The sequence below is a fragment of the Schistocerca gregaria genome, chromosome 5, assembly GCF_023897955.1.
Source record: "Schistocerca gregaria isolate iqSchGreg1 chromosome 5, iqSchGreg1.2, whole genome shotgun sequence".
In the NCBI taxonomy this organism is placed as follows: domain Eukaryota; kingdom Metazoa; phylum Arthropoda; class Insecta; order Orthoptera; family Acrididae; genus Schistocerca; species Schistocerca gregaria.
The window spans coordinates 330329888-330355259 of NC_064924.1; the positions used below are offsets into that span (position 1 = coordinate 330329888).

General features: G+C 39.2%; 1 protein-coding gene across 3 annotated transcripts in view; it reads left to right on the top strand.

The window, feature by feature from the left end:
* Nucleotides 1-25372, top strand: part of LOC126273465 (E3 SUMO-protein ligase PIAS3) — a 231086-nt gene that overhangs the window by 166943 nt on the left and 38771 nt on the right. For all 3 annotated transcript variants that reach the window (XM_049977025.1, XM_049977027.1, XM_049977026.1), the window contains one exon: nucleotides 571-741. In XM_049977025.1, the coding sequence (XP_049832982.1) occupies nucleotides 571-741 (171 nt within the window). The remainder of the gene's footprint in view (nucleotides 1-570; nucleotides 742-25372) is intronic.

A 25372-nucleotide genomic window follows, 5' to 3' on the forward strand; every position in this document is an offset into this window, starting at 1 on the left:
ATGTAATAAGTGCAACAAATCCCTAAAGCCCACATGGTTCATTTTGAAACAGCCTTTACTATAAACTACTGTAGTGCATTCCTCAGACTTGTCTTTCTGTTTTGATGTTGAATTGTGCTATTCAGTCCTCACTTATTTATCCTACAGGTGCATATAGGTATTGGGGAGAGGGGATATTGGGAAATAAGTCATAGGAGAAGCAGGATTTGGCAGTCCTTGATTTCTGTTACTTGCACACACTTGTGCATGCACGTGTGGGAGAGTGAGTAGGTTAAATGATGAAAGCAGCAAGGGTATGCTGACTTTTAATTGTTTTTGTTGCAGAATTATCCTGTTATGTTATAAATGAATTTATAATGTACAATCAACAAAACAAAAGTGTTCATATAGAAAACATCCAGGTCCCATGTACTGAATATTAGTAGGAGTCACTGTTTATAAATTAAACAGAATTAACTAGCGGGAAGAAAATGCAGCAAAACAAAAACCTTCCACTCTTACTATATATATGCTTAATGATTGTTTACCTTATTAAGACAATCAAGTGACAGATTTATTTATTTATTCTAGTGGTGGTATCAGACAAGGATCCAGATGAGCCAACTAAAAGTGAGAAAGCAGACAAGCCAGAAAAAGCAGAAGTTATAGACTTGACACTGAGTGATTCTGATGATGATACAAGTAGTGCAACAAAAGACAAAAGCTCTAAAGATTCATCTCAACAGTTAATGAAGACATCAGGTATGTAATGGGCAATTTTAGTTCTCCCAAAATAATTGTCATCATTAGGCTTTGAATGTAATGTACAGAACAACTTAACTGAAGGCATTGGCAGAAGGGAATGCAAAATATTATTGCTGTTGCAGTCTCGGATGTTGCCACATTTTCTCCCAAGATGTAATGTGGTAGTGAACTAGTTGAAAGTATTTCTTAAGTTAATTTTAGTTTGGGTATCTCAAACCAAATGGAGAATGATTATCGCTTGTCAGTTAGGGGGATGACTTTATATTTTTATTCAGTTGTAAAAATTACTTTTTTTCTAAAGCATTTGCTAAAAACATAACATAAAGCTGAAGAACATACACTATGTATAAACTTTTTATTTAAATTACAGTACATATCGACCTGTTTTGTTTCAGCATTTGAAATATTAAATCTAAAAAAATAAATAAATAAATAAAATGCTTAATATTATAACATACTGAAGAGTATTTTCTGGCTGACATCAGTAGTTTATATTTCTAAATTAATAAGGTACAAATGTTAAATTTATACAAGAATTTCAGCATGCCTCTTGTACAAGGCACCTACTTAGCATTTACACAGTGAAGTTTTTTATTTCTTAGTTGATCATGTACACATCATTAAATTTACGGAAGGTATTCAGCATGCATCTAGTGCAAGAAACTGCTTAGCATTTACAGAATGATGATTTAACTTTTACGCATGTTGCAGTTGTGATGCTCTGTACAGTAAGGCATTAATATTTCAGTCAGTGCTTCAGTCTGTTGTAAACCCTGGAACATATTTTTCACACAGAAATACTGAGAGTAAAATGAACATGATCTATCAGCTTATACCTTTTATAATTACAAAGAGCCCTTAAAGACCATTCCTTTTCAGTTACCTTCATACATATAGAATATGATGCTCACTGCCTGGACATCATTTTTCTCAAGGAATATGATGCAATTCTCAAGAGATTTACTCATATTTTTCATACTGTTAAAACAATTCTAAGTTTTGTTACTACCATCTCTGTGTTTGAAGTGAGATTATAGCTATTGAACATACTGTTCTAGTCAGATAATTGCAAAACCTCTCCGTGAGCATGCACCTACAGTGAAAGTTGGTGACCCCCAACTGAATTTCAAGAACTGGGCTTCAATATCCACTGCGGAAGGAGTAACAAAACTACTAAAAGAAAGTTAAAATCTATACGTCACTAAATCACTTTCAATGTTTTCTAACAAAGACTATAGTACTGTTGCCACTCCATCAGAATGTTCACTCAGGGTCTCCTTTTCAGTACTATTTTTGTTCGTAACAAGTGCAATAGACAGAAACTATGCAAAAGGCGATTTTGAAAGGTTTGTTTTAAAGTATAAAACAGTTTCAAAAACTTTGGTAATTGGTTTTTGTGCCATTATTTTCTGCTATGATGTTTTGTTCTCCTTTTATACACACGACCTCAAAACTAAACTCTTGTAGGAAGAGGCACCACCTTGCTATTTCTTTTGTGTAATAGTTTGCTTGTTAAGTAAAATGACAGGACTTGGGGATCACAAAATACTTCTGTTTGTTTCCCCCATAGGTAATATTCGACTTTTCTTAATGCTCAAACCACTGCCATTGCTTTAAATTTGGTCTCTGAATATGATAACTAACATTCTGTAAGGGTTTGACTAATTACACATTCTGTTGGTTTTCCTTCAATTTCTCTGACCGGAAACAGATGTGCCCCCACTCCTTATGATTAAGCACCTGTGCTCAAGCATAGGTCTTTACTCATGTCCAGATGGCACAGTAAATTAGCATTTATTAAGGCTTTCATAATAGCATTAAAGTCCTCCAGCCTTCAGCTGGTATCGCATGACTTTTCCTGTATCTGGTAATATTCCTTCTGGAGAGATGACATGCTCTTCCCACCTGGCAGTCGTGATCACTAAGCCATGTACATATAGTGTTGCTCTACTTAGCAGCTCTGGGCCCAACACTGCCCAGCACTATTATGAATGCACTAGCACCGACATTTAGTCCAAAGGGTAAAACGCAAAATGTACAACTTCTACCAAAACAAATAAATACAGTTTATTTCCTGCTGTCGAAGTGTATTGTTGTCTGCCAGTATAATACTCTCAGAGAGGCCTATAGTTGTTCAACACCTAATCTTGTGAAATTTTAACAATTGTTCATGTAAGTTCTCAGGATTTGCCCTCATCGACACAATGATTTTGTTTATTTCCCTTGCTTCCAATAACAAACAGCTGTGGTTGCCCGGTGTAATGTTAAGCTCTCTCTATACAGCTTAAGCGTTTTCGTGGACTTACTTCTTGAAGAATGCTGGTTCTGCTTTCTTGCAGTCTTCTGATAGCTCCAGTGCTTCTCCGAAGATTTCACTGCTAGGAAGGGGAAATTTTCACTCTCTCGCTCTCTCTCTTCTTATTTAAAAAATACGCTACTCTTGGAATATCATTCAATGCACCAGAACATATTTATTTCCACTTTGTACAAAAAAAAAAAAAAAAAAAAAAAAAAAAAAAAAAAAAAAAAAAAAAACTAAACTTTGACGTAAGCCCACACATTACTGGGCACCCAGAATCAGTTAGTTACACATTTTTGAACACAATTAATACATAAGCTTTCATGTGACTATCCACGTCCAGTCCACGTACTCTCAACAGCAGTTCAACGTCTAATAAACAGTCACTATTTTGAATCTTCCCATTTGTTTTTTAACAATACAATGCTACATTACTCTTTGCAACTGGCCACGGAGCTTCCGGGCCGTATTTGCTTGTTCTTGCAGGTTGCGCTGAACGCTTGCCAGTGCTGATGAATTATCTCCCTTCCATCTGCACAAACAATAAATGGGTGCAGTATCTCATGCTCATCCTTATGCCCTGTTTTAAAATAATGTGTGTTCGAAATGGCTGGAACACAAGTGTCTCCAGACTTTCGTAAAATTCTGGGGGCACTACACTCCCATTAGGTTTTGTAAAGGCTGAAAGAAGACAACAATATAGTGATTGTGAGGTCTCTGTGAACTTCTAATTCACAGTCCTTTTGATTTATTTTCTTACTGCTTTTTTTTTTACCTAGTATCACGTATGATGAATGACAAAATGTTTTGTGTGAATAAACACGGTCGTGGAACCCTTGTCAGCCGGAAGAATGATGATGGATCGGTCAGCTTTCAGATCACGGATAGCCTGGGATTCGGCTGTGGTGATGTTGGGAGTGGGATTAAGGTTTTTCAAGAAAGATTGAGAGGCAAGGCTGGAAGTGAGAAATTCCTGGAAGGTTTGGAGAGGGTGATTTTGAGGAAGAGGAGGTGGGTCCCGCTGTGATGGAGGACGGAACTGTTCCAGGCAGGGTTCAATTTGGATAGTGTCTTGGGGAGTTGGATCATTAGGAGTGGGATCAGGATTGTTTTTCTTTGTGGCAAAGTGATATTTCCAGCAGAGACTACGAGTGTAGGACCCCTCAAACCCAGAACCTCTCACAGAAGAACCCCAAAAGTGCCCCACTTGTGACAGTTTACTTCCCGGGACTGGATCAGACCTTGAATGTGGCTCTCCAGCAGGGATACGACTTCCTAAAATCCTGCCCCGAAATGAGATCCATCCTTCATGAAATCCTCTCCACTCCACCAAGAGTGTCTTTCCGCCCTCCACCTAACCTTCGTAACCTCTTGGTTCATCCCTATGAAATCCCCAAACCACCTTCCCTACCCTCTGGCTCCTACCCTTGCAACCGCCCCCGGTGTAAAACCTGTCCTATGCACCCTCCCACCACCACCTACTCCAGTCCTGTAACCCGGAAGGTGTACACGATCAAAGGGAGAGCCACATGTGAAAGCACCCACGTGATTTACCAACTGACCTGCCTGCACTGTGACGCTTTCTATGTGGGAATGACCAGCAACAAACTGTCCATTCACATGAATGGACACAGGCAGACAGTGTTTGTTGGTAATGAGGATCACCCTGTGGCTAAACATGCCTTGATGCACGGCCAGCACATCTTGGCACAGTGTTACACTGTCCGAGTTATCTGGATACTTCCCACCAACACCAACCTATCCGAACTCCGGAGATGGGAACTCGCCCTTCAGTATATCCTCTCTTCTCGATATCCGCCAGGCCTCAACCTCCGCTAATTTCAAGTTGCCGCCGCTCATACCTTACCTGTCTTTCAACAACTTCTTTGCCTCTGTACTTCCGCCTCGACTGACATCTCTGCCCTTACTCTTTGCCTTTAAATATGTCTGCTTGTGTCTGTGTATGTGCGGATGGATATGTGTGTGTGTGTGTGTGTGCGAGTGTACACCTGTCCTTTTTTTCCCCTAAGGGAAGTCTTTCCGCTCCCGGGATTGGAATAACTCCTTACCCTCTCCCTTAAAACCCACATCCTTTCATTTTTCCCTCTCCTTCCCTCTTTCCTGATGAAGCAACTGCCAGTTGCGAAAGCTCGTAATTCTGTGTGTGTGTTTGTGTGTTTTGTTCATGTGCCTGTCTGCCGGCGCTTTCCCGCTTGGTAAGTCTTGGAATCTTTGTTTTTAATATATTTTTCCCATGTGGAAGTTTCTTTCTATTTTATTTGCTTTGTATTTCTTATGACTTGTTTTTTGTAACTAGTTCCATCAGAATCATGTGTTTGTCCAACTGGAAATAACACTAGTTGTTACTTCAAACTGTGGAAAGAAGTCCATTCTGAGAATACAGTTAACTATTAATTTCTCCACCACAAGAAATGTACATTTTATGGTAACCTCATTAAGCGTGATGGGTATGCACATTTGTAGTTTCATTCCTCTTGACCTGTCTCCCATGGCAATCAGAATTTTACAATTTTGAATGGTAAGGTTGCTATATGCATATTGTTTTTTATCTTGCTTAAAAAAAACTTATTTATATTACATTCGTAGAAGCTCTGGTGTCCAGTGCAATAGGTACTAAAATATTTTGTAGTTTGGTATTTCTTATTGCCTGTACTATTTCATCAGTGTTTTTATTATTAAGTACCTTTGTTGCATATAACTCATCTTTTACATCTTGGTCTTTATCAAAATATAAAAAAATGTATGTTTTGTGAATGATTTTCCCCACTTGCCTATTCGTTTGTTGTCAGTTTCTCCACCTTGTGTGGGACCAACAGTTACTGGTCTGTACTAATTACCGTTCACATTATTTGGTCTCCTACATGGACATTGACTTATAAAAAATAATTGGGGGGGGGGGGGGGGGGGCACTCACACTGACAGTCTTGCCCCAGGAAATTTTCTAAATTTTAGATGGAAAAATAGAGAGTTTTAAAGTTTCTAACCATTTTAGAGTCATATGATCAACTTCGGAACCCCAAAAAACTTGACTCTTGATAACTCGACACTCCAGGAAACTTGACATACTTGACACATTTTTTGACTTTGAAAAAAGAAACAAAACATCAGCACTCACAGTATTTTCATAAATAGCTAATTTAATTTACAGTAGTAATCATGCTTATAGACTACTACAGGGCAGTGAATATATAGCGCTGAAAAGACTAAATTTATATTTAAATAAATTCTTAAACTATCATTAGTAGAATAAAACATGAAATATTGCTGTTCTACAGTAATAGCACTTCGATTAATAAGTGAAATAGCTAATTTAATCATACTTTGAATAAGGCTCAGGGTTCATTAAATGAAAACAATATCTGAAAGTTATTGCTTTAATAGTTAATAAAGTTTATAGAGTATGCCTAATACTTTCAGTCAAAAAGTATGTACAAAGCGGGTTTTAATTGGGTCTTACCCCTAAAAATATTTAAGTATTTTAAAGTACCTAATACAGTACTATAGTAATACAGTACTAAACTAGTACTAACATTTCAAAACTGAAAATTTAACATTATTTAGGTACTTAATTCTCTATTTTATAAAGATTTTTAATATTGTTCTAAATGCCATTATTAGGGCTAGAGTGTCTTCAGAAAGGTGCAAATGTTGACTGTCTGACTGGATTATTGAATATGAAGTCGTTGATGACTGGTCAGATATCCAGTTCATCCAAAATGTCTCGATGGGCATGTTGTTCAATCGCTTCTGTCACATTGTTGATCAGAGATATGACTTCAGACATCTAAGAACGTTAAAAGACCATTCTGCTGTTGCTGTCGTGATTGGAACTACTTGGAGAAGCTTGATGCCCTTCACTACTTCACATAATATTTCTCCAACTGCAGGCTCTTGTGTAATGTACTTTCTTATATCATGCATGTTTTTTAAGACCAGTTGTTTATTATTCGTGATATCAGCTAACATATTCACGGTAAGTGCAGTCTCTCAATGTTTAGGTCATTTTTGAAAAACTCAGTTCATGTGTCCAAATTTGTTTCACCTCTGTTTACTAAAAGCAAATACTCTTGTTCTATTGCAATGACCTGTGAGTCCAGTTGAAGCAAACCGCCCAGTAATGCAAGATTGCACCGTGTCACAAACTTCAGTGTAAATAGTTTTGTAGTATTCATTTGGGATTTTGAAAGTGTGCGGTGAACTGGCTTTGTTGTTTTCATACCTAATTTTTGTATACTTCGATTCCGAGGAAGAATAGGATCAACTTGTGAAGGCATTTTCTTTTAAATGCAATTCGCAAAAGTATTCAGAACTGTCACACCTTCCATTCAATATACAAATCAAGCCCTCATATATTTTTTCCAGATCGGCAACACTGAGATGAGGGCATTGAATGTTTTCATTGACATCCTCTACCGGGTTCATTGCATGCCAATAAAGACGTAAAAAGAAATATGTCTTGAATTGTAACATTGACTCAAGATAGCCTGTACATTTGTAACCTGCCTCTGTTTTGTCACCTGCAGAAAATGTTTCAAAAAACTCTAGAAGTTCTTTAAAGTTTTTCACTATTCTCAAGATACTAGAAGGTCACATAGTCCATCGAGTAGGGCAAAGGGATCATAGACCAGCTTGGTCGTTGGCACTCTCACAGCATATGCTTCTGAAAAGTCCCATCCTTTTGTTGGAGTCCCTTGTGGCGTTTATCAAGTCCTTCGCTAAAGCCATAATATCCCCCATAGATGTAAGATGGCGGGGCTGTCCTACAACTGCCAAGTCTAAACTGTGAGGAGTGCAGTGCACACAACGTGCTTTTGGTTGTGTATTCAAAACTAAGTTTTTTAGTCCTTTGAACTTACCTCTCATATTCGAGACACCACCGTAGCACTGTCCTCTTAAGTTATCCATTCGCAAAACAAGACGAGCAAAAATGTCTTTTAAAATACTAAATAGAGTTTGTGATTCAGTGTTGGGGGTCTCGTATAAGCCAATAAAGTCTTCATTGACGATTAAGGTATCATTGTCAGTATGAATACAAAATGAAACTTGTTCATGAATCGAAGAATCACTTGTTTCGTCAACCATAATAGAAAAATGTTCAGTCTTCTTGATTGAAGCCAAAATCTTTCTCAAAACAGACTCTCCTAGTAGATGAATGACCTTGTTTTGAATTTGGGACGTCAACTTATACGCCAAACGCCCTAACCAATCTTTAAACTTCAGTATATCTTTCTTTCAGAGTTCCAACAATTGAAAAAAAATAGAGTTTACATCTTCATGCACTCTAATTGCTAGTCCTTGTCGGCATGGAAATTGCACAGTAGTAAAAATTGTCTCCAGAGCTAAACAACCTATCTTCATATCACTATGTAACTGTTCATTCAGTTGGGAGGTCTCACTTCGGTTAGTGATAGAACTTAGTTTCAGAACACCTTCATTATACATGAACATATTTCCATGAAGACGGAATTTTTCCAAAGCCTTTTTCCACTTATAAAACCCTACAGAAGTAAATGTCGTGTCTCTCTCTCTCTCTCTCTCTCTCTCTCTCTCTCTCTCTCTCTCTCTCTAAGAAAATTGTTATAGACTTTTAGGATCTGCCTGTCTGCAGGTTTTGCAAAAAAACTTTTTCAGTAGGTGCTTCATATTCTAGCCATGTATATTTGATCAACCAAAACTTCTGAAATGATCTTCACTTATCGGATTGTCCAGGTTTCGGCTGTGTACGGTTCTCGCCTGAAGACGACAAAGCAATTGACAACACAATAATTGTTGGATGTTGACTTGCAGTATCATCAACATCCAAGCGCGTCTTTTTGGGAACAAATTTATCCATTGCAAACTTAATTCACAATACACTAAGAGACTAAAGTAAACAAATAAAATGTTGTTGTTGTGGTCTTCAGTCCACAGACTGGTTTGTTGCAGCTCTCCATGCTACTCTATTCTGTGCAAGCTTCTTCATGTCCCACCTACCTACTGCAACCTACATCCTTCTAAATCTGTTTAGTGTATTCATATCTTGGTCTCCTTATACGATTTTTACCCTCCACGCTGCCCTCGAATACTAAATTTGTGATCCCTCGATGTCTCAGAAAATGCCCTACCAACCGATCTCTTCTTTTAGTCAAGTTGTGGCACAAGCTCCTCTTCTCCCCAATTCTATTCAATACCTCCTCATTAGTTATGTGATCTACCCATCTAATCTTCAGCATTCTTCTGTAGCACCAAATTTCGAAAGCTTCTATTCTCTTCTTGTCCAAACTATTTATCGTCCACGTTTCCCTTCCGTACATGGCTACACTCCATACAAATACTTTCATAAACGACTTCTTGACACTTAAATCTATACTTGATGTTAACAAATTTCTCTTTTTCAGAAATGCTTTCCTTGCCATTGACAGTCTACATTTTGTATCCTCTCTACTTCGACCACCATCAGTTATTTTGCTCCCCAAATAGCAAAACTCCGTTACTACCTTAAATGTCTCATTTCCTAATCTAATTCCCTCAGCATCACTCAAATTAATTCGACTACATTCCATTATCCTTGTTTTGCTTTTGTTGATGTTCATCTTATACCCTTCTTTCAAGACACTGTCCATTCCGTTCAACTGCTCTTCCAAGTCCTTTGCTGTCTCTGACAGAATTACAATGTCATCAGCAAACCTCAAAGTTTTTATTTCTTCTCCATGGATTTTAATACATACTCTGAATTTTTCTGTTGTTTCCTTTACTGCTTGCTCAATATATAGATTAAATAACATCAGGGAGAGGCTACAACCCTGTGTCACTCCCTTCCAAACCACTGCTTGCCTTTCATGCCCTTCGATTCTTATAACTGCCATCTGGTTTCTGTACAAATTGTAAATAGCCTTTTGCTCCCTTTATTTTACCCCTGTCACCTTCAGAATTTGAAAGACAGTATTCCAGTCAACATTGTCAAAAGCTTTCTGTAAGTATACAAATGCTAGAAATGTAGGTTTGCCTTTCCTTAATCTATTTTCTAAGATAAGTGTCGTAGGGTCAACATTGCCTCCCGTGTTCCAACATTTCTGCGGAAACCAAACTGATCTTCCCCAAGGTTGGTATCTACCAGTTTTTCCATTCATCTGTAAAGAATTTTTGTTAGTATTTTCCAGCTGTGGCTTATTAAACTGATAGTTCATTAATTTTCACATCTGCCAAACCTGCTTTCTTCGGGACTGGAATTATTATATTGTTCTTGAAGTCTGAGGATATTTTGCCTGTCTCATACATCTTGCTCACCAGATGGTAGAGTTTTGTCAGGACTGGCTCTCCCAAGGCTATCAGTAGTTCTAATGGAATGTTGTCTACTCCCGGGGTCTTGTTTCGACTTAGGTCTTTCAGTGCTCTGCCAAACTCTTGGCACAGTATCATATCTTCCTTTTCATCTTCATCTACATCCTCTTCTATTTCCATAATATTGTCCTCAAGAACATCGCCCTTGTATAGACCCTCTATATACTTCTTCCACCTTTGTGCTTTCCCTTCTTTGCTTAGAACTGGAGTCGGTGTCTGTGGTCTCCTATAATCTGTAGCACCTTGCCAATTAGTGTACCTGCCTGTGTTGTTAGGATTTGGTCAGTTCCAGTAGCTTGTTGGTTCACGCCCATGGCCATCTCTCTTTTGATAACCGTTGTTTCCACAATAACCAAAATTACTCTGCCTATTACCTGACAGTGATGTATATGGCTGCCAACCATGGCCATTGTTGTTACCAGGCTGGTTGTTTCCATTGCTTTGGACATTTGACTGTGGATCTTCTTGAGCTTGGCCATCTTCGTGTATGAGAGCTGTGGAATCCAGTTCCTAGAGAAAATATGATAGTATCTAATACCCAGAGAAAATACTCAAGGTCTGGCTCATGTCCAGGCTTACATTAATCTCATCTAGTCTTATTTGCATACTTTTCAAAGTATTTTTGCAGTCCTCCTCATTTAGTGCTCAACAATTGTGAGTTGAAGACTTATCGCCACAGTCGTCCGTGAACACTAACGGACCAAAAATTACCCAAAATGGCTTGCTTAGATTGTTCATGTGTTTGACAATGTTCTCCAATATTTGCTGCCCAGAGCAGTGAGTCTCCTTGGGTGACTTGTACCATGCAGCATATTTTTTGTGATTCGGCCTAGCTTCATTGCTCTTATAAAAATGATGAAGTGAACTTTTTTGTCCCTGTAGACAAGACCTGAAATTGGCAACATTTTGATAAGCTTTCATCCATCAATACTGAAACAAAAGACAAATTCCTGTTTCCTGTGAGTGTGGTAATGATGTATGGCAGTGGGAGGTACTTTATTTGGTTTGTCAGCAGTAGCCATGTTCATTATATGTGCAGAAACCCTTTTCATTGGCTTTGTGAAAATGCAGAGTTAACATATATTTTCTCATGCATGTTTCTGGGATTAACAAATTTGTTCTAACTCTGGCAGTGGCCAGTTCAGAACAAATTTACTTCTCAGTGACTTTGGCTGTCTGAATGGCATTTATTGTCCAAGCTAACACATCATATGCGTTTGACATATTTGTAAAATTCTGATTGAGATCATTTGACATATTTGTAAAAATGTGTTTTAAAATTTCTGTCATGCCATTCATACTGCTTGCCTTGAGCAGTGTGTTGTTTCCCAGTATTTGAGGGGGGGGGGGGGGGGGGGCTGTACTTCTTCACATAAACATTTGTGTTCACACTACACTGGACTGTTGTAAATTTCAAAGCCAGCTACAATGTGAGCAGTGAAATTCTTTACAGTTGTATGAACAATAGTACTTACAACATTCAATGGGCACTTTCCTTGTTGCAGTCTCCAGTCTAATGAATAAACAACTATAATGTGTAGTTGTTGTTGTTGTGGCCTTCAGTCGTGAGACTGGTTTGATGCAGTTCTCCATGCTACTCTATCCTGTGCAAGCTTCATCATCTCCCAGTACCTATTGCAACCTACATCCTTCTGAATCTGTTCAGTATATTCATCTCTTGGTCTCCCTCTACAATTTTTACCCTCCACACTGCCCTCCAATACTAAATTGGCGATCCCTTGATGCCTCAGAATATGTCCTATCAACTGATCCCTTCTTCTAGCCAAATTGCTCTTCTCCTCAATTCTATTCAGTACCTCCTCATTAGTTATGTGATCTACCCATCTAATCTTCAGCATTCTTCTGTAGCACCAAATTTCGTAAGCTTCTATGCTCTTTTTGTCTAAACTATTTATCGTCCACGTTTCCCTTCCGTACATGGCTACACTCCATACAAATACTTTCAGAAATGACTTCCTGACACTTAAATATATACTCGATGTTAACAAATTCATCTTCTTCAGAAACACTTTACTTGCAATTGCCAGTCTACATTTTGTATCCTCTCTACTTCGACCATAATCAGTTATTTTGCTCCCCAAATAGCAAAACTCCTTTAGTACTTTAAGTGTCTCATTTCCTAATCTAATTCCCTCAGCATCACCCAACTTAATTCGACTACATTCCATTATCCTTGTTTTGCTTTTGTTGATGTTCATCTTATACCCTCCTTTCATGACACTGTCCATTCCGTTCAACTGCTCTTCCAAGTCCTTTGCTGTCTCTGACAGAATTATAATGTCATCGGCGAACCTCAAAGTTTTTATTTCTTCTCCTTGGATTTTAATACCTACTTCGAGTTTTACTTTTGCTTCCTTCACTGCTTACTCAATATACAGATTGAATAACATCGGGGAGAGGCTACAACCCTGGCTCACTTCCTTCCCAACCACTGCTTCCCTTTCATGCCCCTCGTCTTTTATAACTGCCATTTGGTTTCTGTACAAATTGTAAATAGCCTTTTGCTTCCTGTATTTTACCCCTGCCACCTTCAGAATTTGAAAGACAGAATTCCAGTCAACATTGTCAAAAGGTTTCTCTAAGTCTACAAATGCTAGAAAAGTAGGTTTGTCTTTCCTTAATCTAGCTTCTAAGATAAGTCGTAGGGTCAGTATTGCCTCATGTATTCCAATATTTCTGCGGAAACCAAACTGATCTTCCCCAAGGTTGGCATCTACCAATTTTTCAATTCATCTGGAAAGAATTTGTGTTAGTATTTTGCATCCGTGACTTATTAAACTGATTGTTCGGTAATTTTCACATCTGTCAGCATCTGCTTTCTTTGGGATTGGAATTATTATATTGTTCTTGAAGTCTGAGAGTATTCTGCGTGTCTCATACATCTTGCTCACCAGATGGTAGAGTTTTGTCAGGACTGGCTCTCCCAAGGCCGTCAGTAGTTCCAATGGAATGTTGTCTACTCCTGGGGCCTTGTTTTGACTCAGGTCTTTCAGTGCTCTGTCAAACTCTTCACGCAGTATCATATCTCCCATTTCATCTTCATCTACATCCTCTTCCATTTCCATAATATTGTTCTAAAGTACATTGCCCTTGTATAGACCCTCTATATACTCCATCCACCTTTCTGCTTTCCCTTCTTTGCTTAGAACTAGGTTTCCATCTGAGCTCCTGATATTCATGCAAGTGGTTCTCTTTTCTCCAAAGGTCTCTTTAATTTTCCTGTAGGCAGTATCTACCTTACCCCTAGTGAGATAAACCTCTGCAGCCTTACAATTGTCCTCTAGCCATCCCTGCTTAGCCACTTTGCACTGCCTGTCGATATCATTTTTGAGACTTTGTATTCCTTTTTGGCTGCTTCATTTACTGCATTTTTATATTTTCTCCTTTCATCAATTAAATTCAATATATCTTCTGCTACCCAAGGATTTCTATCAGCACTCGCCTTTCTACCTACTAGATCCTCTGTTGCCTTCACTACTTCATCTCTCAAAGCTATCCATTCTTCTTCTACTTTATTTCTTTCCCCCCATTCCTGTCAATTGTCCCTTTATGCTCTCTCTGAAACTCGGTACAACCTCTGGTTCTGTCAGTTTATCCAGGTCCCATCTCCTTAAATTCCCACCTTTTTGCAGTTTCTTCAGTTTTAATCTACAGCTCATAACCAATAGATTGTGGCCAGAGTCCACATCTGACCCTGGAAATGTCTTACAATTTAAAATCTGGTTCCTAAATCTCTGTCTTACCATTATATTATCTATCTGAAATCTTTTAGTATCTCCAGGGTTCTTCCATGTAAACAACCTTCTTTCATGATTCTTGAACCAGGTGTTAGCTATGATTAAGTTGTGCTCTGTGCAAAATTCTATCAAGTGGATTCCTCTTTCATTTCTTAGCCCCAATCCATATTCACCTACTAAGTTTCCTTCTCTCCCTTTCCCTACTACCGAATTCCAGTCACCCATGACTATTACATTTTCGTCTCCCTTCACTACCTGAATAATTTATTTTATATCATCATGCATTTCTTCAATTTCTTCATCATCTGCAGAGCTAGTTGGCATATAAACTTGTTTTACTGTTGTAGGCGTGGGCTTCGTGTCTATCTTGGCCACAATAATGCGTTCTCTATGCTGTTTGGGACTATTTTACCTCCAGAATATTTTACCCAAGAGGACGCCATCATCATTTAACCATACAATAAAGCTGCATGCCCTCGGGAAAAGTAACGGCTATAGTTTCCTCCTTGCTTTCAGCCGTTCGCAGTACAAGAACAGCAACGCCATTTTGGTTAGTGTTAGAAGGCCAGATCACTCGATCATCCAGACTGTTGCCCCTGCAACTACTGAAAAGACTGCTACCCCTCTTCAGGAACCACACGTTTGTCTGGCCTCTCAACAGATAACCCTCCGTTGTGGTTGCACCTACGGTACGGCCATCTGTATAGCTGAGGCACGCAAGCCTCCCCACTCCCCACCAACAGCAAGGCCCATGGTGTGTGTGTGTGTGTGTGTGTGTGTGTGTGTGTGTGTGTGTGTGTGTGTGTGTGTGTGTGTGGTTTTTGTGGTTTTTTTGCCCCTCTAATGGAACCTGAAAGAAACATTAGATAAAAGTTTTTACAATTGCCTTTTGTACACATACTGTTATTGTTTACGTGTATTGTTGTACCTGGATAAATGTTGGTGCCGATGGGCATGTAAATAGTGAAGATCGGCTTTTACCTCTGCATTTCAGTTGCTGTTAAGTTAATTGTGATCTGCCCGACACATCTTGTATTGCTTTTCAATGTAGTGTGGAGCAATCGGATGTGATTTTTCATTCTGCCATGCAGTGACTTCTGTACAGTAATAATTCTTCCTTCATAGTTTCACAGATGAACAGGTAAAAAAAAATGTTTAACAACTATGGCAATTATGTTTTCCACATAAGCATTTTTACTACAGGGCAATGTCATGTCTGCTCGGTACGACCCGCTCTCTCAGTATCATCACGAATGTAGTCTGCTTGTCAAATTTCATTTGCTGTTTCACAAATATTATTTCTGTGGTTCTTATTATTCTGTAGAAATTACCAAAAGCTGATGTAAGGTAATGCAGTTTACTGTCAAAAGAAAATGGGAAAAAAATACCACTCTTTCTTCTTTCATTATGTTTAGATACACTTCAGACACCACACAAAGCCCAATGAATATCTCAAACAGAAATTACAAAATACAAGCAGAAATAAATCATTGATTGCCATAATCAAAATCGTTTTTAATATTAGCAAAAGTCATTTCAATGTGATAAGATAGTATGTTTGCTTGTTTATAATCAATGCTGAGTGCAGCTCCAAAGACATAAACATAAAGTATAAATGTACTGGAGGACCATGAATTTAAGAAGGCCATTTAATAGTTCGGGCCCATTCAGATTGTCATGAATGACAACAGTTGAGATAAACACTTATTATTCACAATTAAGTTCCCCAAGTCAAAACATAAAGTCAAAACAGCTATGGACATCCGACTGACCGAGAGTCCATTCACGACATTGTTCTTCTCTTCTTCATTTTGGCAAGTGTACTATTATGTGTCATTGGAGGGATAGCTTGCTGACCATTGTCCCTCTCGGTACAGACATCTCCAGAGAGGGTAGTACTCTCCAGTGGCTTGGTAGAATGTAGCAGCTGACATATCGGCACCCAAAGGCATATTAATTTCTTTCCAGTGTAATACACGCAACCCAAGTCCTGCTAAATCATGGAAAATAACACAAGAAGATACAGAATCATTCTGTCTTTCAATCAGGTGTGTCCATAGAGTTTGTAAGTGGTGTCTGAAAACAACAATTGCATAAACAAAAAATACATTGAAACATAAAAAAATTTTGAAACCCTCGGAGGATAAGAAAAGAAGACATACAAAACACACATACATTTCTTCTTTTGTATCACTTCACCCAGTAAACAACATTGATGCAGGGTGGTCTCGTGAGAACCCCTTGCAGTGTGCGAATAGTGGCCACTCACACCATCTCATTGCACCCAGGGTGTACGTCTTCACTGATAGTCAGCTTTCGGCATAGGCGTGGCACATTCACACTGAGGACTGTCCATGTGGTATTCTGCTACAGGTGATGTAGGTAGTCAGATGACCAGCACCGCCAAGAGATGTAGAACCCTTGCTGCAGTAGTTCGCACTTTGTAAGCAAGCTCAGGTTGGCTGTGCCGAGACCTGGCTGAGGGATGCTTGTGACTGTGGTTCCAATCAGGAAATGACCTGGGGCGAAGAATCGAGGATCAGAAGGATCACGAGATTGTGACACAAGAGTTCATGCAAGCCCCAATTTGGCAAGTCAAGGTTGTCTACTCTTCAAATGTTGGACATACAGTTCTCATAATTTGCCACAAGTGGTACTTCAAGAACTTTACTCGTGCTTCCCATATTCCACCAAAGTCTGGTGATGCTGGAGGAATGAAGTGCCAGTCTGTGGTCTGGGCCTTCTTTGCGCATAAAGTTTTTCACCTGTCTCTGCAGGTAATCAGTGCTTGCAGCAGCTTTTAATTCATGGGGTTCCTAACTAGCTCCAAGTAAGTTTGTCCCATTGTCACTGTACAGGTTTTGGCACCTACTGAATTGCAGAAATGTCAGAGGTGTCTAATACAGACTGTGAGATGAAATGATGTCTTCTTGAAAACAAGCTTGTCCCATGACATGTTGTTTCCTTGCATGTCTGCAGGGAATACTCCTCATGATATCAGGTGTGCTGTGTTTTGCACTGTACATACATTGTTCCATACCACAGCTTTTGTTATTTCGTGTATATCCTACATAGGATACCCCACAAATGTCTTCATAGTGCCTCATGGACTCAGTGTAGCTTCCCCTAAGCTTTTGTTCTCTCAGTTGTCTCTGCTCAATCTGAGAGAAGCATTTGCCGCAATGTGGGAAGAACTGCCTAATTGACTTGGCTGTTCGCAAAATGGAAAGTGGACAACAAATCTGCCTGTGGAATCCTTCGTTGTGTGGTCCAGAAAGAGTACTTCAATACTGTTCCTTTTCTTTTATCATTGTACCTTGGTGTAATTCTTCTGTCATGCAGAATGAAATGTGTCTATGCCAATGTTGGTTTTTACAAATCACTACAGAGCAGGTCACTGTGGTGAACTGGTGTACTCTTCCATTTGATACTTTCCTGATATGATACAACCTATTTCAATTTGTTGAAGTAAAGAATGATCTGCTCCTATGGAGATAGTCCTTGACTTTTCAATGTATGGGCAGTAGTCTGCTCCTAGCAATACTTCAATCCTTCCAGTTGACCAAAAGTCTCAATCAGCAAGTTGTAAATTCGGCAAGTTCCACATGCTAGGATCAGTCATTTGTTGTAGCAAGCTGTCAGTTAACTTTGGCAAAATTTAAAAAAATCAACAGACCACATAACATGCTTCTGCCAGAACCAACTTGTACAGAGATTTGGTGTTTTATTTCTTGCTGTTGCAAGGAGCAGAGCTTGCTGTTGCCTGGGCAGACCGTCATTTAACAGCAACTCGATGTGCTTGAGTGAAATTTATCATTGTGCTCGTGTTGCATGTCACTTTGACAATCCTTCCTTCTTCCATCTTTTGTGCATTGTGATTCTGCATGTAATAACGTGTGGTGTTGTTTTCCTCAAGCTTGGCAGCTAACAGTTCTGCAGTTAGAAGCCCTATGATCTCTCGTGAGACAATTGTAGCATAGGTTGGTAGCACATCACGACTACTTTGCATTCACTGCATATAGATTGCCTGAATTTGCAGGACTTATGCAATACTTGAGGCTGATTGCACATGATAGATGTAACACTACTAGCGACATAAATCTGTCTTGAATATTCAAACTGCTTGGGGTTGGATGCATTCTGATGTTTATTAACAGGTATGCATCGACTTCGTGGTACTCTAGCCTTTACAGTTTCTAAAGATTTACATTTATTTTCAAGAAAAGTACATGCTTCTTTAAGTGTCGGCAAGCTGTTCAAACTCAGATTGGCTTCAAACACTCTTGGAGTGTTCAATTCTTTCTATAAAGAACTGTGATGTAATTATGTCTTGGGGCCGGCCATGGTGGTCTAGCGGTTGTAGGTGCTCAGTCCGGAACCGCGCGACTGCTACGGTCGCAGGTTCGAATCCTGCCTCGGGCATGGATGTGTGTGATGTCCTTAGGTTAGTTAGGTTTAAGTAGTTCTAAGTTCTAGGGGACTGATGACCACAGATGTTAAGTACCGTAGTGCTCAGAGCCATTTGAACCAATTATGTCTTGCAAAGTGATGTGTAACTGTAATGCTATCAGCACATGCGTATTGCTTAAAGCCTCGTTCAGTAATGCACTATGTTCACTTGCGTATGTCTTTGTCATTGCTGGTAGCATTAAAATTTTTTTTAATGTGCCATGAAGTAGTCTGCGATTGTTGTATCTGTTACAGACCAAATCAAAGGCTACCTTAAAGTTAATATTAGTCACTGAATGATGAGCAATTACAATTTGTGCTTCACCTGTTAACTCGACAAATGATGGTACTTAGCAATAGCCTCTAGTCCCTCAGTATTTATGCAAGACTCACTAAAATTCCATAATTGTGTTACATCACTGTTAAATGATTGCAGTTTTGTGGTGGGCAGCTTGCTGCTAATTTTGATGCGCTCAAACTAGACCCAGCATCTGATGAAAATGAAACGTTGGCGTGATTCATATCTCTCTCTCTCTCTCTCTCTCTCTCTCTCTCTCTCTCTCTCTCTCTGCCTGCTCTCCTGCAGTGTGTTAAAAAATTCAAAATTTGACTGCGTGTTCTCATACTTATCCATGATCTTGGGCAGCTGTTCTCGCTTGATAGTAATATTCAGAGTGTCACATTACTTCATCAAATCCATCACAATATGGCCTTGGAGGTCCAAAATGTTGGCATCCGCAGATGAAAATATAAAGTGTAAATGTACTGGAGAACCATGAATTTAGGAAGACTGTATAATGGTTTGGATCCATTCGGATTGTAACGAATGACAACAGATGAGATAATCATTTATTATTCACAATTAAGCTTCACAAGTCAAATTATACATATTTTTTCCATTTTATGTGGCCTGCAGCCACAAGTTGACCCCAGCCAACAGACTGAGAGTCCATTCACAACATTGTTATTATTTTCCTCTCTGTGGTGATTGTACTGTTGCCTTTGAGGGCCATTGTCCCTCAGGTACAAATATCTCCAAGAGGACACCATTCTCCAGTGACTTGGTCAAATGTAGTGACTGAACACCAAGAGTACAGAAATTTGAAACAAAAAACTATTCATGTGAATCTCCCTAAACAAAACTTCAAAATTTCTGCTGTAATAACAGGTAAACTAAAACAGACAGTGTTGAATTTATATCCAGTCCGATATTAATAATAAAGGTCTTTCGTTGTTTCTTATCCGAGATGTGGAGGAGGCACTGCCTTCACCTATTGAGCATACAAGGTGCAGTTGGCTGAAAATTGTCTCTCGCATTGACACCAGTGATGTCTGTCACTTGTGTTCTGAGATCATCTTCAGTTTGAATGGGTGGCTGTGGGAGGAGATAAGGACTGCTGGCCTTGCTCATGGGATGCAAGCAGTGGTCACAATTTGCAGCAGCATTACCAGAATTTATCAGGGTCCTTTGGTTTGGAGCTGAGTTGATGGTCTCAACCAAAGGCTCCATTGATTCTGTTGACGATCTTCCACAGACTCCTGTACTGCGTTATGTGATAAAGAATCATAGGACTCCCCTTGATAAGTCAGGGGGTAGTACAGGGGAAGCAGCAACTTCATTATATCTCCCCCGACATACATACGTACATACATTCTCACTCCGCAAGCCATCATATGGTGCACAGCAAAGGGTATTATGTACCACTATGGGAGGGAAGTAACATAAATTTTGCCAATAGATTGCATTTTAATAGTCGTGACATAAATGGGGTTGTCTCCAAATTACAGATGAATTTCAATAAGATGACAGTGGTTTGAGTTGCACAATACACCATCTTTACTGTTCAACATGGTTTTATGCTAGGTGAAATTGAGGAACAGCATGTTCCACAATGAATCGGAGTGTCTCCTGGGTCACGTTCAGAACGTGCTGCCGACTGCATGCATCCAGTTGAGCTACGGTCGTAAGTAGAGCACTGAACACAACATCTGTCGGATAATGCCACAGCCAAAAGTCACAAGGATTCAGGTGATCTGAATGGCTAATAATTCGAGAATTTCCAAAATACCTCTGCAGCAGCCATTTGATTGCCTATGCAATGTGCAGAGGGGTGTCATTGCACATAAAAATGATCCTACCCATGCATCCACAATGTTGAAGGGGTGGAATGATGGTGTGCAAGAGTGTTTCATAGCATTAACCAGTGTTGGTACAGGTACCAGGACCTGCAGGACTCATCTCCTCAAAAAATAATTTGGCCATACGATAAACAATGCCATTAACCAACACCACACAGTCACCTTCGCAGAATGAAGCAATATCGGTTGATATGTATGTGGATTTTCCATTATCCTTATTCTGCAGTTATGTGCATTGACATGTTCTTGGAGCTGGAAATGAGCTTCGTCTGGCCAGGATGTTCCGTGGCCATTTATTGTGTACTTTCAAGTGAGCAAGAAATTCCAGAATGAACATTTACCTTGCTAGGAGGTCAGCAGGCAGCAACTCCTGAAAATGATTGATATTTGTATGGATATCAATGCAGGATGTTTCTTAGTATTTTATGCATCATGCAGGCATGTAAAACATTTGGGCAATTCCCCCTGCATTGAATGTTCGCAAACCACCGTTCAGCCCCTCTTGTAATGCTGTGGCCGCATCTTCGACAGACGTCAGATCAACTGCTTTCCTCCCTCTGCCACATAGCACTTCAAAGAAATTGTCTTTTCGAATTTTGTAATTATTTTCTCTAGATACTTAGCAGACATGGGACCAGTAGCTTTTTTCATACCCTTGAGTGTCCGGAACTTCCTGGGACTAGTGGCACACAGTCACAATTCTTGTAAAAGAGCTTTAACAGCAACACATGATCCTTCTTGGAGATGGTCATATTGGGCATCTCGGATGCTTCCAGCATCATCTGTTGGTCAGATTTTTGTCACATGACCTTTCCTCCTCCATCTATAATATGCTTTTTTGATATTATTCTGAGTTGTAGTTCTCTTTCTACAGTGTTTTGAAAATGGAACTTCAATTATGGACACCTGTTGTGTATCAACAAGACAGGTTAGATGCCAAAGGAGGTGGTGTGTTCATTGCAGTTGACTTTTTTTTCCTATCGTGCCCAAAATTGGGTCTGATGGTGAAGTTAGGCGGATGCCATTACCATATCTAGTTTCTTGAGTTAATTTACCAGATATTTTTATCAGGCATCTGATTCTGTCATAGAATCATTCAGAGAAAGTCTACCATCAGTAGATCATGAAGTGTTACTTGAAGGCAAGTTCAGTGTACCAAATGTAGACTGGGATGTCTATGGATTCACTGCTGGTGGTACAGAGAGAACAGTTTTCCAGAAACTGCCTTGAACAGATACTTCGAAAGTCCACTTGCAGTGGAAATATTTTAGACTTCATAGCTACGAACAGGCCTGACCTTATCGACTGTGTCAGTGTAGAGACAGGGATTAGTGATGATATCATCATTGTGACAATGGTTACTAAAATTAATAAATACTTCAGGAAGACTAGGAGAGAATTTTTACTAGCTAAGCGGTTGTTAGTATCTGACTTCGAAAATGTACATAATTTAATTTCAGTATGATGGATGTAGAAGAATTATGGGCAGAGTTTAAATGCATTATATATTACACTGTGGAAAAGTACATGCCAAATAAGCAGATTAAGATGGGAAAAACCAACCATGGTTTACCCAAAAAATCTAGAAAATGCTGAGGAAGCAGAATGCTGCACTCGTGGTCCAAAAAGTAAAAACAAATGACGACAGGCAAAAATTGTAAAAATTCATGCATCTGTAAAAAGACGGATATGCAAAGCATATAACATCTGGCCAAGAACCAAAGAAAATTCAGATCCTATCTAAAATTGCTAAGTGTGTCCTTCACAGACCAGCATTTATTTAGACTGCCATGCTCATGCAAAACTTGAAATGTTCTTCACTCAAATCTTGGATTAAGGGCAACAGGCAGGTTTCATATTCTTAGAGTTCTAGGAACCGTTTTACATGGTGCCCAACAGCAGACCATTAATGAAGGTATGAGCATACAGAATAGGTTCCCAGATATGTGAGTGGAATGAAGACTTCTTATGTAATGGAACTCGACAGCGAGTAGTCATCAGAGACAAGGGTATAGTCAGGAGTGCCCCATGGAAGTATGAAAGTACCACTCCTATTCTCTATATACATAAATGATCTGATACACAGAGTGAGCAGCAGTTTACTGCTGTTTGCTGATGACACTGTGGTGTACAGGAAGGAATCGTCATTGGGTGACTGTAGGAGGATAAATGATGACTTGGATAGAATTTCTTGCTGGCATGATGAAGGGCAGCATACTTTTAGAATATAGAAAAATGTAAGTTAAGGTGGATGGGAAGCAATTCTGTAATATTCGAATACAGCATTGATAGTGCATTGCTGGAGACAGCAAAGTGATGTAAAATAAACAAGCACGTGGTAGTAAGGAAGGCAAATTGTCAGGTACATTTTATTGAGAAATTCTGGGAAAGTGCAGCTCATCTATGAACAAGACGGCACTCAGAACACTAGTGTGATGCATTCTTGAGTGCTGCTCGAGTGAGTTTCCCACCAGTTCAGATTAAAGGAAGACATCACAGAAATTCGGAGGTGGGCTTTTAGATTTTGTACCAGTAGGTTCAATAAACAGGTTTAGGGAAGGTTCTTCAGGTAGAGGATAGAATTTCTTTATTACTTTTCAGGATCTGTCCGTGAGCTTTGACTAATACTAAATCTCCTACTTTATGTTGTATTATTCCTCTATCTACACTTCCTTAATTAACAGTTCTATAATAGTAGTTTCAGTCTCTTGTGCCATTGTGTATTTTCATTGGCTAGTCTGTCAATTTCAATAGCAGTTGTTGATTTACAACCTACTACTTCTATAGGTGTGATTGAATCTGGTAATTTGCTTATTCTATTTCAAAGCCTCTGATTAGCATGACCCACTTAAAATGCTTGACATTAAAATACGTTCTACATAACCTGCATAACATTCACAGAAAGACACAATGAAAAATGCTGCTTAACGTTTAAGCTTTCAGGCAAAAAGTCCTACTTTCAAAATAGAAAACAAACAAATGCGCATGCATGCATGCATGCATGCACGTGCACGAACACGCGCGCGCGCACGCGCGCACACACAAAACACACACACACACACACACACACACACACACACACACACACACACCAACCTAAGCATATCATAACTCGGTGCATATTGCCATTATATCCGGGCACTATAGGATTACTTTAGTCATGGGACATCATTGTGTTATAATGGAAGGATCAAATCTGCTATAAAAAGATAAATTCTACAAACCCTCACTACTTTCCTTGACAGTTCCTGTCCATCAAAAAATTACTAGAAGAAATGCAGTACTAATAAGCAACCAGTCTGGATAACTAATGGCATTAGAATGCCAACTGGAAGCAGGAGGTGTGTTGTAATACAGAAGACAGCCATAGTCCAATTAAGAGTTTCACATCGGATATCACTGTGCACATCGCTGAAATATGTCGTTAGACAAACTAAAACAATCCGATCTACCAGAGTTGTGCAAAATTTTTAAAACCATCTCCTTTCGGTAGTTGACAAGTTGAAATGAAACTTTGTTGGTACAAGCAAATATATAGAACTTTAAAAAAGCGAGTGTTCCAAAATAATAGTCACATGCTGCTATTTGAAACAAGCATACAGGAACTTGAATTGACTGTCAAATCATTACATAGTAAAGACCCACATGGTAATCATGAAATATCTAGTAGACTAAGGATCAGTAAACCTTATACTTTTTCCTGTGTTCAGTCACTTCAGACACAGTCAGTTTCTCAGGGTGTATTAAGCCCTGGAAAATCCAGGAAAAACCTGAGAATTTTTTCATCAGGGAGAAGACTGGGAAAAACCCAGGAAGTTTTTTATAATTCCAAGAATTTTTCATTGTTTTAGTTTTCATTTAAATTTTTGTAATCTTGACTGATAAGAACTGATGCTCTAACAAAGAATTTTATCTTAGCCAGCTAATGCAGCAATAAAACAAAAACAAGAGAAAAACACCAATATAAAACTTAAGTTGTAAAGAAAGTGCGCCATTTACAACAACAAAACATAGGGCGCACACACACACACAAGCGATTTCCGACAGAGAAATGTGTCATAGAATTTACGACAAAAGCTATGCAATACTTTATTACAACAACCATTTCTTTTCGGTAGTTGACAAGTTGAAATGAAACTTCGTTGGTACAAGCATGACATCACAACTGTTCGAATCGGGTTTATTTGAGCTGTCACCAGTGGGCTCATGCACAAGCGCAGAGCTGAAGCTGCGTGTGAGCAGTACTGTTTCCCGCTTCTCACTACTTGAAGTGGGGCAGTTAGTTGTATAAGCAGTAGCTTCAAGCACCCAGAGGCTACCTGCAAAAATTTTTCTGCTGCTCCCAAGCTGCCACATTCCTGCATGCACAGAGCAGTCAGAATTGTAGTGACGAGTAGTCTCCACAGGACCTGTGTTTGTTTCATGATTTTGCTGTTCGCTCTTCATTTACAGCCTCACCTCAAATGAAACCAAAATGAATTTTTGTGGCAGGGAACTATTGAGTGAATTAAAACACACCCACATAATTACGGAAGACTAAAATATGTTATTAGTTTCAATTTTCTGATTTTGTTTCCTCCTCATTAGCAATCGAGCATTATTCTACATCCACATCTACATCCATTCTCCGCAAGCCACCTGA